This window comes from Gopherus evgoodei, chromosome 2, assembly GCF_007399415.2.
Source record: "Gopherus evgoodei ecotype Sinaloan lineage chromosome 2, rGopEvg1_v1.p, whole genome shotgun sequence".
Lineage (NCBI taxonomy): Eukaryota > Metazoa > Chordata > Testudines > Testudinidae > Gopherus > Gopherus evgoodei.
This window is the reverse complement of record NC_044323.1, coordinates 140,418,010-140,432,608: the sequence shown is the minus strand read 5'-3', so window position 1 is coordinate 140,432,608 and position 14,599 is coordinate 140,418,010. Positions and strand designations below refer to the sequence as shown.

General features: G+C 39.0%; 1 protein-coding gene across 1 annotated transcript in view; it reads left to right on the top strand.

Moving 5' to 3' along the window:
- The window catches only part of CDH18 (cadherin 18), a 1,009,618-nt gene that overhangs the window by 668,687 nt on the left and 326,332 nt on the right, over nucleotides 1-14,599 (top strand). The window contains 1 exon segment of the mRNA XM_030551747.1: nucleotides 13,661-14,150. Within this exon segment, the coding sequence (XP_030407607.1) occupies nucleotides 13,923-14,150 (228 nt within the window). The 5' untranslated portion in view covers nucleotides 13,661-13,922.

Genomic DNA, 14,599 nt, shown 5'->3' with positions numbered 1-14,599 from the left:
AGTGACAACTGTCTCCATCAATATGACATATTGGACGTGCTGGCTGCTGCTTCCCGCAGCGCCCGTTGGCCAGGAATGGCAAACCGTGACCACTGGGAGCTGCGGGCGGCCATGCCTGAGGACGGTCAATGTAAACACTGTCTCACAGTCCACCAGCAGATTACCCTGATGGGCCACGTGTGGCCTGCCTGTTGCAGGTTGCCTGCCATTGATCCACAGTGACTCCAAGATCTCTTTCTTGGGTGGTAACATCTAATTTAGAACCCATAATTGTATATGTGTAGCTGGGATTATTTGTTCCAATGTGCATTACTTTGCACTTATCACCATCAAATTTCATCTGCCATTTTGTTTCCCAGTCATCCAGTTTGGTGAGATCCTTCTGTAACTCCTTGTAATCTGCTTCGGATTTAACTATCTTGATTTATTTTGTATCATCTGCAAACTTTGCCTCTTCAGTGATTACCCCCTTTTCCAGATTGTTAATAAATATATTGACCAGCGCAGGTTCCAGTATAGATCCCTGGAGGGCCCTGCTGTTTGACTTTCTTTAACTGACAAAATTTATTTCTAACCTTTGTTTCCAATATTTTAATCAGTTACTGATCAATCAGAGGACCTTCCTTCTTAGCCCATGACTACTTAGTTTCCTTAAGCTCTTAAGAGACTTAATCAAAGGCTTTCTGAAAATCCAGTTACACTGCATTGACTGGATCGTCTTTGTCCACATGCTTGCTGACACCCTCAAAGAACTGTGATATATTGGTGATACATTGCTTCCCTTTACAAAAGCCATGTTCACTCTTTCCAGCAAATTGTGTTCATCTATGCACCTGATGATCCTTCTTTTCTTTATTATAGTTTCCACCAATTTGCTCGGTACTGGCTCATTGGCCAGAATCTCTTCTGGATTCCTTTTTAAATCTCAGCATTGCATTCATCTGGTACAAAGGCTGATTTAAATGATAGGTTACATACCAGAGTTAGTAGTTCTGCATTTTCATATTTTACTTTCTTCAGAGCACTTGGGTAAATGCCAGCTGGTGACTTATTACTGTTTATTTTATCACTTTGTTAAAAATTCTCTTCTGTTAACTGTGATAGTCCTCCTTCATGGTCGGGGGGGAGTGGTAGGGGAGCATTGCCTAGTGGTCAGGGCTTAGGCCCGTGACCTGCAGGAGGGTTGTTGGTAGGGCATCCCAGTCTCTCCCACTCAATCAAGCATTGACCCAGGATCCTCTGATGGCTATCAGTGATCTGACAGTCAGGGGATGCTTATGGTTGCCCTCCCTGATCCACTTCTTCCTCTGTGATTGCCCCAGAGTTGCCGTCTGGATTAAGGCAGCGTGCAAGGTGTCCACTCACCACACGACACCTGCTGGTGTCTGTGTGCGGTGAGGCTGCTCTTTTTCTCGCTCAGGTGGCAGCTGCCTCCTCCTGCACTGTGGCCCACTCTCCTGGTAGGATCAGTCCTGGGCTTTCCCCTGCTGGGGTAGTCCACAAAAAGTAAAGGGGAATGAGTCCATAGGAGAGGGAGGGGGGATTACTTCCTTCTCAGGTCCTCCTTTCCCTCAGGGAGGGACCTTTTCACAATTGTACTGGGGAGAAATTCTGCTTTTTCTTCATCTCTTCTCTGATGGAGCTTCAGGTGGCAGGTTTGCTCTTTCTTGCTCTGCCACCAAATGAGCTGCTCCCCTTCCTTTTAACTCCTCCTACAGGGGGAGTGTGATTGGCTAACCCCAGACCAGTTCCTTAACTCCCTGTTGCCTGGTGTTGCGTTTGTACACCTCATCACATAAACACATTAATTTGAGGCAGTACTTCAGATTTGTCACCCCAAAAGACTAGGTCTGATGTAGTATCTGTCCCATATCTGTATTGAAGATGAATGCAAAGAGTTAATTTAGTTCTCTGCAATGGTCTTCTCTTTGAGTGCTCCTTTAAAACTTTTATTATCTAGTGGCCCTGTTGCCTGTTTGGCAGTTTTTCGAAATGCATGCATGTGATGATGTAGGGAAGAGGGATTTTGGTTTATTAGAAACAGGGGAGCCTTTGAGGGGAGGAGTAGCCTATACAAGAGGGATGGGCTCCACCTTAAGCAAAATGGAAACATACTGCTGGCACATAAAAAGGCTAAAGATGATTTTTTTATTAAATTAATGGCTGGAGGAAAGTGCACAGTTGTAGGGGAGTACACAGTTTGTGCAGATACATCTCTCAGGGATTAATTTCTTAAACAGCGAACTTTATATCCTAGGATAGACTATAGGAAAGAAGTTGGTAAAGTACAGATAAGAGTTAGTAAGGAAGAGGCAAATGTAAATGAGTCCCATTTATACATAACTCATGAAAGCAAGCAACTGAATATTAATAAAATATACAAGTGCTTATATACAAATGGTAGAAGTCTAAATACTAAAATGGTAAACTAGAGTCCCTACCATTAAGTGAAGATATTAATATTATCGGCATCCCACAAACTTAGTGAGATGATGATAATCAGTGGGACAATGTAATACCAGGGCAGAAAATATATAATATCAGAGTAGGTCATAATTCTGGAAGGAATGGCACTCTGTGAAAGAAAGCACAGTCATATAAATTAAAACTCTTAAATGAATCAAACTCTACTATAGAATCTCTATGGGTAAAAATTCCATGCTTGAATAATAAGAGTTCAGCAGTAGACATACATTGCTGGCTACTTAACGAGGATGGTGACAGTGACTGTGAAATGCTCAGGGAGGTTAGAGAAGCTTCAAAACCAGAAAACACAGTCACGATGATTTCAACTATCTTCATATTGACTTGGTACATGTCATCTCAGGGCGTAATGCAGAAATAACATTTCTAGATACCAGCAATGACTTCTTGGAGCAGCTAATCCTGGCACCCACCAGGAGGCAATTCTTGATTTAGTGCAAAGTGGAGCACAGGATCTGGTCCAAGAGTAACTATAGTTGAACCACTTGGTAATAGGGATCATAATGTAATTAAATTTAACATCCTTGTGGAGGGGAATGAATATAGATATATGTATACATACCACCACAGTAATATTTAACTTCAAAAAGGGGAACTAAGCAAGAATGAGGACACTAGTCAGACAGACATTAAAAAGCAGTCACGGGGGTAAAAAGTCTCAGACCAAGTGTGTACCACAAATAATAATTAAAAAAAAAGACAGTAGGAGGACCAGAAGAATGGCCCCAGAGCTAAACAACAGAATATTGAAAGGCATCCTTTAAAATTTGGAAGTCCTATCTTACTGAAAAAAATAGGAAAGAGCACAAACTCTGTCAGAGTAAGTGTAAAAGTATAAGGCAGGCCAAGAAAAAAATTGAGAAGTAACTTATTAAAGATGCAAAAACTAATAATATATTTTCTAAAAAGATGTTTAAGATAAAGTATCACACCTAAATTTAGAAGGCTGGGACCTTAAACCCTGGTTGAGAGTGATGTTTCTAAGGAATTTTTTTTTTTCAGTCTGATGTTGATAAATGCATTCACCACACTTAAATATCTAAAACACTTAATAAAATGCTGTGAATATTTCCAGAGTACTTTACAAAAGCCAAAGGCTGAGATTTTAAAAAATCTGACTTGAGTCTCTAGCCAAATAATTTAAATAGAAGTTATGTTGCTAAATTCCTTAGCCCAGCTTGGAAAATATCATCAGGGAAGCATGATTTGTGAATCTCTAGGTCCATTTCTTAATTATGGTATCTTACCATAATGCTGTTATATGCAGAGCCAACAGTTGGGCTATCAAATTGTCCTCTATATGGCATAATACAGCAATTTGTTATATTGGCACCTGAGTACCAATATGAGATTCAGGGTACCCCAGGGGAGGGGAAAGTTTGCCCCAGGATCCCTATTTGGGAGGCCCTCTCCAAATCTGAGAGAGACTGTGATCCTATGGGCCAGGTCACAATCCCTGAAGTGGTGAACTTGGTCCAGCCTGCAGGACGGAGCCGAGCCACCACAGTGGGGGTGAGTACCATTTTGGCTTCATCTCCAACCCTCCACTGTGGCCTTGCTGAGATGCTAAAGGAAGGATGAGGGTCCTCAGCTTCAGATTTTGCCCCAGGCGCTCAAAAAATTCTATGTGGCCCTGCTGAAATGCTAAAGGAAGGATTTGCTTATTTAAGGAGCTTACCCACATCAAATGGAAGATTGCTCCTTTTGGGACTTTTAACACCTGCTGTGTACCTATTTCTTTTGTAGCCCACATTTGGAGCAAATCACAAAACTACTTTCTCACAAATAAAAACAGTGTGTTTGTACTTTTATCTGAAATGTTGTATTGTTCTCCTTTTATTGTGATGCATCTAACCCTTTTAGAACGGGAGTTCTAGTATTCCGCTATCTGTATAGAAGCAGGTTTCACAGGGTACTGCTGTGACAACTGAGAACATTACAGATTCTTTCCTTTTCCTTTTTTTTGTGGTTTGTTTTCCCTTTCTTTCCCTTCTTTTTTGGTTTTACTTAGGCAGCATTTATTGATTACTCTCAGCAGGAGTTGACTACAGATCAAAATTAATAACTTCACATAACTCATTTCTCTGCATGCAAACTGTATACAAGAATGTTGTAGCCTATCATGCATCTATTCATACTGTATAGTTGCCTCTAGTCATTAAACTTGAACAATTCTCTCTATACTCATGTATGATTACAAGCATTTCACATTTGCTTTTTCTCATGTCCTGGGCAAAATATATCATCAGCTGACTTCAGTGGGAGTTGCACATAGGTACATGACACAGAACAAGAGCCATTGTTGTGTATGAAAATAGAAAACATACAGGACCAATTTCCATAATTAGTTTTGCATTCACATCTGTCAATACTGTGTGCTGACTTCTGTTATAGGATGATTCCTATAGGTTGATCACAAATCTAATTAATTTCTATAGGCTGATTCACAGATCCAAAGACAAAATCTTGGATTCAAATGTATTCTCTGCACTTGTGTGATCCACTAGCTGATATATAGATACTTTCATACATGTAATAGTTTTTATCTGTGTAAGATATAATTTGATCTTTTGCATTTCTCAGAACTTTTTACTGTCTGCTTAATCATCTATAATTCTCAGATGCATGCTATCAATTTGAGATCAATCTCTTATACAGACAGAGCTTCCACAGTATCTTTCATGATTGCCAAGTTACCACATGTTGTTTTCTTTTCTTCTCCTGTGCTTATCTACCTTGATGTCCTTTCTTCAGTCATGTTCAATATTCCAAGTTTTCTGAAAGCAAATCCAACTCCAAGAGTGTTTCACCCCATATCATGCACAAATGCAATGTCCCCACTTGGCCTTTCCTTTTTCTTTCCACTTTTTTTTTCTGTATCTTGATGCCCTTTCTTTAGGCATTTTCAGTATCATTTTGTCTCACATAAAATTTTCTATCCTTGTTCATCTTTTTCAATGTTTGTTTCATTCTTTTCATGCTATCTATCTTTGGTTCATCTTTCCTGTTTGTTCTAATTCTTGCACTTTTTCTACTCCACCATTTAGTCTCTCCTTTCCATTCTGTCCAACCTTCTCTCACATTTCATTCCATATATTACACCTCCCCAGTCCACCTAACCATGGCTTAATGATACAATCGATAAGAGTTAAAATAAGTGCATGAAATAACTTAATATTGTAGAGTTTCTACAGTGACATATTAAATGGAAGATCTGTGTTTATCTGGTTTGGAAGCAGCTTCTGTGTCATTAGGGTTGTTAACATTTCACAAAAGAGAAACTGCATGAATTTATTTAATTCCCATTTTCTCATCAGTTACTTTATATGTTATTAAATTTTTCATACTTTTTGCAACCATGCAGTAGCATCTAGAGGCTCTGCCTCCTCCCCCACTCCCCGGTAGTTGGCTAGTGATCACCATATCTATTTAAGATCAATACAATTCAGTATTTGTAGGTAGACATGTTCTTTATCTGAAGACATTGTAATACTAATTTTTTTTCTCTTAGCCTGACTCCACTGGGCCTGTGTGTAGTGTGTATGTGTGAGATATACATGTGATAAACTGCATACGTTGTGATACATTTAGTAGGCATGTTTGATCACATCACTTGACATTAATCCATCCACCTCAGCATATATTCTAACATTTTAAAACCCTGAGCTGTTTCAGTAAACAACCATTAAAAAAAAATCTTTCCATTTGATTCCCTGCTCATCTCCTTAAACAAAACAAACAAAAAAACACTACCACCACCACAACAACAAAACAAATACTGGACCAAGTCCAAGAATGGGAAAAATTGAATCCTGAAACTAAGAGTTTTTATGCATAAAATTTACAGAATTTAAAGTCTAATCTGGTATGATTTTGTATATTGTAAAAAAGGATTTTTATACCATTGGAAAGAGAATACTTCTGGCTTTCAGTGGCAAGACACAGCACTTGGTTCCAGGCTTGGAAAATGCTGAGATATTAGACTATGAAGTCATTACTTTTTAGTATAGAATAACTTTTTAAAATCATTTGTGAGGTATTTTAATAGTATGATATATTTTTTCTTTTGAGTCCTATACATGTAACAAAAGGACCTGGTTTTACAGGTGGAGTGGTAAGATAACGGGGCCCAAAATATCCTAAACCATGTTAAAATAGTTTCTTAAATTTTCTGGCATATGTAGAATACCTGATTATGTGCTTTTGTATAAAGCTTTTTTGAATTTCATATACATGGTGGCCATGTCAAGCCATGCTGAGGGAACCTTTTGTGTGACACTGTAGCGGGCCTGGCACCGCAGTGCCCCCATGTGGCGGGGATAGGAAGGGTGTCAAGGCCTCGCCTCTCTCTAGTCTTGATGTTTGCCTCTCTTTGGGCTGTCTGTTACTGTCACTCGGTCATATGCTCTTCTCTCCCCCAGTAGGCGCGATAGCGCAACCTGGCAGGCGGAGTCTATATAATCCCTCTTCGGAGCGGGGTAGTGTGACCTAGCAGCCAAAGTCCCTATAATCCCCCTTTGCAGGTGGGGGATCACAGCCTAGCAGCCAGAGACTATATAATCCCCCTTTTCATAGCGGGGTAGCGTGACCTGGTGGCCAAACTCCATATAATCCCCCTTTTCAGGTGGGGTAGCACAGCCTAGTGGCCAGAGTCCTTATAACCTTCACGGTTCAGGGTGAGGGAGTAGGGGGAGTCGAGCCCACCCTCTCCACCAAGCCCCGACCCAGGGCCCTGGTAGCGGCAAGCTCTACTTGCCACTCGCTTGGCGGGGATCCGCCTGCAACATGCCGAGCAGTAATACAGCTTTAACGCCGTTTATCTCTACTTTCCCCTCAGTCATTTTCTACTGGGAATGGCAGTGCCTCTGTGGTGAGGGGTCCTCCGGTCTGTTCCTCCCCTAGATCTTCCTCTGTCAGGGTCTCAGGTAGTGCCTCGGCAGGGCTGACTCCTGGATCCTGGCTCGCAGGCCCTCTCTCTGCAGGAGCTAGCGGTGTGTGTCCTTCACCTCCAGTGGTCAGACCAGACTGATCTGATCTGCAGGCTTTTATATCTGAGCTCCAGTTGGAGCATGCCTAGCAGAACTTCTGGGGCTGGGCTTCCTCTGCGAGGAAGGAAGGGTTAACCCTTGCTATACCAGTGCGGGGCTGCTCTGCCCCATCACAGACACCATACCATGATGAAATCCCCATAAGTCCAACTGTATAGGTTTTGGACATAGATAAATTAATACATTTTAGAGACCCTTTAATATGTAATGCACAACTAAATGTCGTGGCACTTCATCTAGCCGGCAGGAAGACAAGGGGCCATGGCTCTTTTAAAATGCCCCACTGCCATTGGTTATGAAGGAGAACAAAGGGGGACTCACCTGAATGGAGCCAAAGGTGGAAAATGGAAGTGGCCAGAGCAGGTGGGGACACCATGAGCACTGGGACATAGAGGGTGAGTATGTATTTATATCCCAGACCCTCCAGATGGAACCCCCTCTCTCATCACTTCCCGCAGCACAACCCTCCCACCTATAGGATGAGAGTAGTACTGGGCATTATGCTCTGCTGTAGGCATTGAGTTAATCAACTTTTTCTTTCTGTTTGGGGCTTGGAAGGAATATTTCCCTCACCACTAAACTGTCCAAGTGATGGTGGGCTTTTTATGCCTTCCTTAAAGCAAACCAGGGACCAAGTGGGAGATGTAATAAAATGCTGCAGATTTGTAGGTAGCAAACATGGTTAGTGTCCTGTACGGGTACTCGTTACAGAGTGGATACAGTTCCTGGTAAACAGTAGTTGGAAGAGGATTTAGGGGAAGGCATCTTCTAAAGAAGCTGTGGAGCAGGAGTTGGGGCTCCTAACATATGATGCACTGGCGAGATAACCCTCACCTGGCATATATAACGTTAGAGAAACAAGGCGGGGGAGGTAATATCTTTTATTGGATCAACTGCTGTTGATGAGAGATACCAGTTTTTGAGCTTACGCAGAGCTCTTCTTCAGGTCTGTGGAAGCTGAAAAGCTTGTCTTTCACCAACAGCAGTGGAGCTAATAACAGGCGTTACCTCTCCCCCCTTGTCGCTCTAATATCCTGGGACCAACAAGGCTAAAACAACACTGTGTACATAATGTTGTAATTTTAAGATGGAGTTTTCAAAACTGTTCATTGTTGGCCTAACTCTATTAAATTTTTTTTTCTTCAAAATCAACACACTCGTGGGAAACATCTCAGTTTCAGCTAAACTTCAGTTTCTGATGGAAATACTTTACCAGCTCTAGTCCTGAGAGAGAGAGGGAGAGAGAGAAAAATCAGTGAACAGAGTGCAGGTGAAGCAGTCAGAAGTGTATGAGAAAGGCAGTTTATCACAAAATTCTGTAACTGTTTATCTGTTTGTCACCACATATGTGTTTTTCTGTGTATGTATGTATAGCACTCTATCCTCAGACAAGGAATGAAAGAGGTCTGTGACAAGAGCATTCAAATAATGTGAAGGAGTTGCCTAGATTTAGATGTATAAACTCATCTGTTAAAATCAATCATTCAGTTGAATTCAAATTTATGATCAGTTTGCATTTAGGAAGGGGGTTGACTTTAGGGCTTAGGAATTGAGCTGAACATGCACATCTTCCTTCTGGTGAAGCATACCTATTCCTCATTTCCATGCTGTCACTGGTTCCAGGGGAATTCATTAAAGCCCTGCTCCCACGCTAAGCAGTAACCATGCTACAATAATGATTTCCGGCAATGATAGAAGAACTTTTGCACATCATCTTATTTAATTATTTATTTTAATTTTAATTCACTATGACAATCTCTTGATATACGCAACTCATTTTCATGAGGGCTCCCAGGAGACAGCAATCATACAAGTCTACTCTGCAGTACCATATATCATTATAACACAAAAACATAGAGCAGGACGCTCAATCTAAAATTGTAGACAACAGCGTTGAGCAGTCAACATGTTAGAGCATCAGTTTAACAAACAATTTAGAGGAATTTAAAAGATTCAGTCCCATGTTCGTTTTAGTCCCTCACAATTAAAGTAACTAAAAGTTTCTTCAGTATTTTCTTCCAATTATGTTAACCATTCAGCCTCTTCCTGTCTTTATAATTTCATCACCAACAAGCTAGACTTTGCCATGAATACTTATTGTTTTTTTTAAAGTGGGGGCGAGCTCTCAGACTTTAATTGAAGGAATGTGGGAGATAAATTTTTATCAGTGAGAGTTTTTTCCTCTGGAATGTTAATTAAGTATTGGATTTTTAAACGTTTTCACTAAAACTTCAAAGCATTTTAAACAGTCTCACTAAAAATTCCTATGTCTTTCAATGGTTCAGCTTTTAGTCTCTGATGATGTCATAATGTAAATATTTCTATGGTCATCCTACAGTATATCAAAGTAGTCAAGAACTGGAATTCTAAAATAAATACCTAGCAATACCCATCCTTCCATTTTTTTTTATTATAAAAAAAAATCAGAACTTGATCATACATAGTAAAGGAAGAGGAAACACCACCCAGATACATCCCTATGTAGGTCATATTTACTAGATAATTTCCAGACTGGATAGCAGGTGGATAAAAATGATGATTTTTAAAAAAAATAATTTTGTAATTTAAATTGGACTTTTTAAATTAAATTAAATATGAGGGGTTATAAATAATCCAATTTAAAATTAAATTTGAAATTATGACAATCTGTAGTAAGGCTTCAGTTTACTATAATCTATTTAAATAATTTAAATTATATGCCTGTAGTACACGCTTCCATCAATTTTAAAGAAAATCAAACCATTGAACTGGTGGAGGTTGCTGGCTAAGCACTTGGAACCAGGATTTGTTGAAGTGCTGAATGAGCATTTGATAACAGTAGCCTCTCTGTTAGTACAGAGAAAATACTTTTTTTGTTTGTTTATTCAACTAGTTTAATTCAATGACTCATTTACTAAAATTTGAAAAAAAAACCACTGAGAACTCAACAAGAACAACCCAGAAAAGATGGTTTTCCTCTTCCAAACTATAAACACAAACTAGATATGAGATCATGAGATCTACTATTTCTAAAATCTTGAAGAACATGGTGACCAGAAATGGTCAGTTCCAATCAGTGACTATAGATTATACTTCCTTTGTTTAATAAATCATATTTTAAAATGCAAATCGTATTTTGATATTTTTTTCTTATGCATCCAGCAGAAATGGACTAATTGCAAACTAATTGCAAACAATGTTTTAAAATGCTGGTTTTGCACATTTTTAATTTGAATTTTCATCCCAATAGAACTTGACAGAAATCATAAGTGAAAATTTAATCATCTAGTAAATAAGGAGTGCATCAGTCACTATTTTATAACATAAAAATGTAGAAACTAAGAATCTGAACAATTTTAAATTAAGCTATATAGTCACTTAAAAATAAATGAGCAAGCAGTGCTTTCCACAAAACCAAATCACAAATTTCCACACAAAAGGCAAGTTGGGTAATAATGAGTTCAGATAAATTTTGTATACTGCTTAACTGCTCCATTGAGAGAAATTTCACTGTATATTGGTTTGAAAGGGTTTCTGGGTTTTTTGCTCTTCATTTTTTTGTGCTGTGTATAATGCCTGATTGTCTGTTCCTTTGAATCCTCCAAAATGGAAGTGAGGGAAGAAAAAAAAATCTTTAAAAAGATAAAAAGTGTGGCATTTTTGTTTTGTGAAGTACTATTTAACTTTCATTTAATTCACATGTATTTATATTGGAATGTATCAATACCTAATTTATTGTAATAGTTTTTCATAAGTAGGTGAATTGTTAGGAAGAAATCTCATCCTTCAGGACATAAACTAATTTCCTGCTGGGAGAAGAAAGGAGTGTGTTTTCCTAGGTGCAGAAGTATGGTCGGGGCTAGGCACAGAAGTATGTGCCAAGAATCCTGTATTCTGTCTCTAACTCTATCACAGACTTCCTACATTATCTGGTTGTGGCAAATCCCTCAAGTTGTCCTTGATTCATTTCCCTGTTTGTAAAATGGGGATAATGACATTAACTGCACAGGGACATTGTTTAGGACTTAATTAATCAGTGTTAGAAAAACACCTTGTATGGCAAATGTTTTTGTAATAGAGTATTAAAGATGGCTCGGTACATTGCTATTTTTGTTCATCATGGCACTGAGCACTGCTGGAGCTGAGATAAGGTATAAGGGACCAATGGTTTGATCCAGTGTAGCAAATCCTATGTGAGTCTTCCAGAGAGAGAGAATGAAGTGGCATCAAGATAAACTTTAAAATCTATTCAGATCTTTTCTCTTCAGTGGAAAATACTGTATTATTACTCTCATCCAACTGCCCACTGTTCTAAACTACATGCTTGCAATGGAAAATATGTCTCTTGTGGGTAACTCTACCTGTTAATTAGCACCAAAAGTTTAGGCAGGCATTTGCTCTGTGCTCTGATGACGTCTGATTAACTGTATTTGGACTCAGTACAAACACTGAAAAAGAGTAGCTAGTGTTCTGCTGGGGATATTTCTTTGAAATGTGTGGATAGAAAGACAAAGAAGTCCATAAATCATAAGAATTGGTGAACTTCTGCTCCTATATGTCCCCTCTGATTTCTAATTTCTTGTCTTACTGTTTTCTAAAGTTTCCATCCTCCCCTCCTCCCCCGCAGGACATTTAGGTAGAAAAGATTTCTTCTGACTCTGTTAGTGTGTGTGTTCAGGTTACTAGTCTATTCCCTTCTACTGTCATATTAGATGGTTATACAATACAGCAAGAAGGGCAGAGGTGCAGTTATCATAAGATAAACACTCCCATTGGTGTGAGGGAAAACAGTATGTTCCAGATATAAGTTGCTTTATTATGTCTGTAAAAACAAACAAAAAACAACAAAGATGTGTTTTTCTCCCTATCAGGAATATTGTGTTCTTTTACCTCAAAAATATTTCAATATCAATTACTCAGAAACATCTTCTGGCAAAAAGGGAAAGATGGGGGAAGCAACCCAGTACTACACAAGTAAAATTATCTGCGATGTTTACTGATAACATTATGACAGGGGAGAGGGGCAATAGAAAACTGATAACTTTCATATGAATACACAAAAAAATTGATGGGAATCTCATCTTTAAAATAGATTCAGTAATAGCTAATTTACCTAATTACAATCTTGCTCCATCTCTATCAGAGGGCAGTTTTAATTCTATCTCTGTGGTGAATGTTTGTACATATGAATTCAGACCTTGGGAATAGTCAGTGTCTGATCTCTGCAGAGATTATATGTTGCTACAGAATTCTGGTAATAGAACAAACGCCTTGTCAAGGAGAACATTAGCCTTTCATTGGGTCCTGAGAAGATTTGGGTGGACTTTTTATTTTCTATTTTTTCCCCTACCATTACATTTTAAAGACTGATCTTTTATCCAAGGCTAATTTTCCGTTTTTAAGGTGAGGGAGAAAAGGGACTTTCATTACTGGGAAACAAGAGCCTATCTTATACAATTTGAAGCCCTGCTGATGTTTCAGACCAACAATGCTCACTTTTTAATTTGTTTTATGAACGTATTTCCGGAATGCTACAGAGAATCCTGGAGACTGAAGCTCTCTATGCAGGCACATAGGAGGTAAAACACAGGCACTATCATTTCATGATTTGGTCACACAGTTCTGCCAATTTGCCTCAGTTCTGACCAGGAGTCTCCACATTCATTCTATTTTTTGCCTTTTTTAAAAAAAAACAAAAAAACTACCAGTAGCCATGATGGTGGTTTTCATAATTTTGGACCTCCGTCCAGCTGAGTTCATGGAGACCAAGAATTCATTTCACATAATCTGCTAAACACTATCAATCAGATAGCAGTGTTTTTTGATTACGACCAACTTGGACCGATGCTGTCACCCTGAACCAGTAGGTGAAAGCCCCAATCTCATACTGCCAGTCCCTTGAGTCATCCATTCCTTACATTGCACATATTTTATGCACTTTTAAAGAGCCATAGTAACTTTTAAGTGCTTTCATAAAAACAATCAGAAAACACTTCCACAAAAAGTTGAAAAGAAATATTGATTGGTGTAGGACCCTTTGACAGAACCAATTAGCACAGCAGTGGGTACATCACCTTTTGAGATTGAAAGGCTGTAATTACTGTTTTTAGTGATGTGTAAGTGGTTTTCATTTTTTCCCCTTCTATTAGGTATAAAATGGTTGGCTGTGGCAGTCTATTGTGAAGACCTCGGAACAAATACCAGAAATTTCTCCACTAGTTCTTCATGATGTAAATGCAGTGTGACCTTTCCCCAATGGGCAGTTAAACCATGGACATACTAAAAAAAAACATTTTGGACTGTTTTTCTAAACCAGGCTTCACCTTCCCTCTTGGGGACCTATTAAGGGATTACATCTGAAAAGAAAAACAAAAGAGAGAAGGAAATCTTGAACTGGAAAGTTATCCTACAATGAAAATTATGAGCACATCTTGTATCTGCCCAGTCCTAGTTTGTCTCTGTTTTGTGCAGAGGTGTTATGGAGCTGCTCATCATGGCTCCATCAAGGTGACCAGAAATCAAACCAAACACATAGAAGGTGAAACAGAAGTGCACCATCGTCCCAAGCGTGGATGGGTATGGAACCAGTTCTTTGTTTTAGAAGAACACCTGGGATCAGATCCCCAGTATGTGGGAAAGGTAAGGTCTTATTTCTTTTCTGTAAAGGGGTACAGGGACGTTAGGAAAGGAACATATTGTTTTTTCAGATGCCAACCTAGTTGATGTCTCCTGTAAAGTTGGAAGCACCTCAGAAGTAAATGATGTTACAGACATTCCCAAATTATTTGCCCATTATCCCTATTTATTTAAGATAATAATCATGATGAGTAAAAAAAAGATGACATATAACTATGTAACATTCACTATACTGCATCATCCTTAGTGTTTTATGTTAAAAAGACAATTAGGAGCAACTGCTGCAGTTCACACTCCTCAGTGAGATTCTGTACTACCCCAAATGCAACATACTCAATATACCATTACACACAGATGCTGACTAGTTCAGAACAAATTGCAAATCTTCGCTGAGAAATGCTTTAGGGACAAGATTTATCCAACAAGGTGTAGGCTAACTTTGAGATCCATGT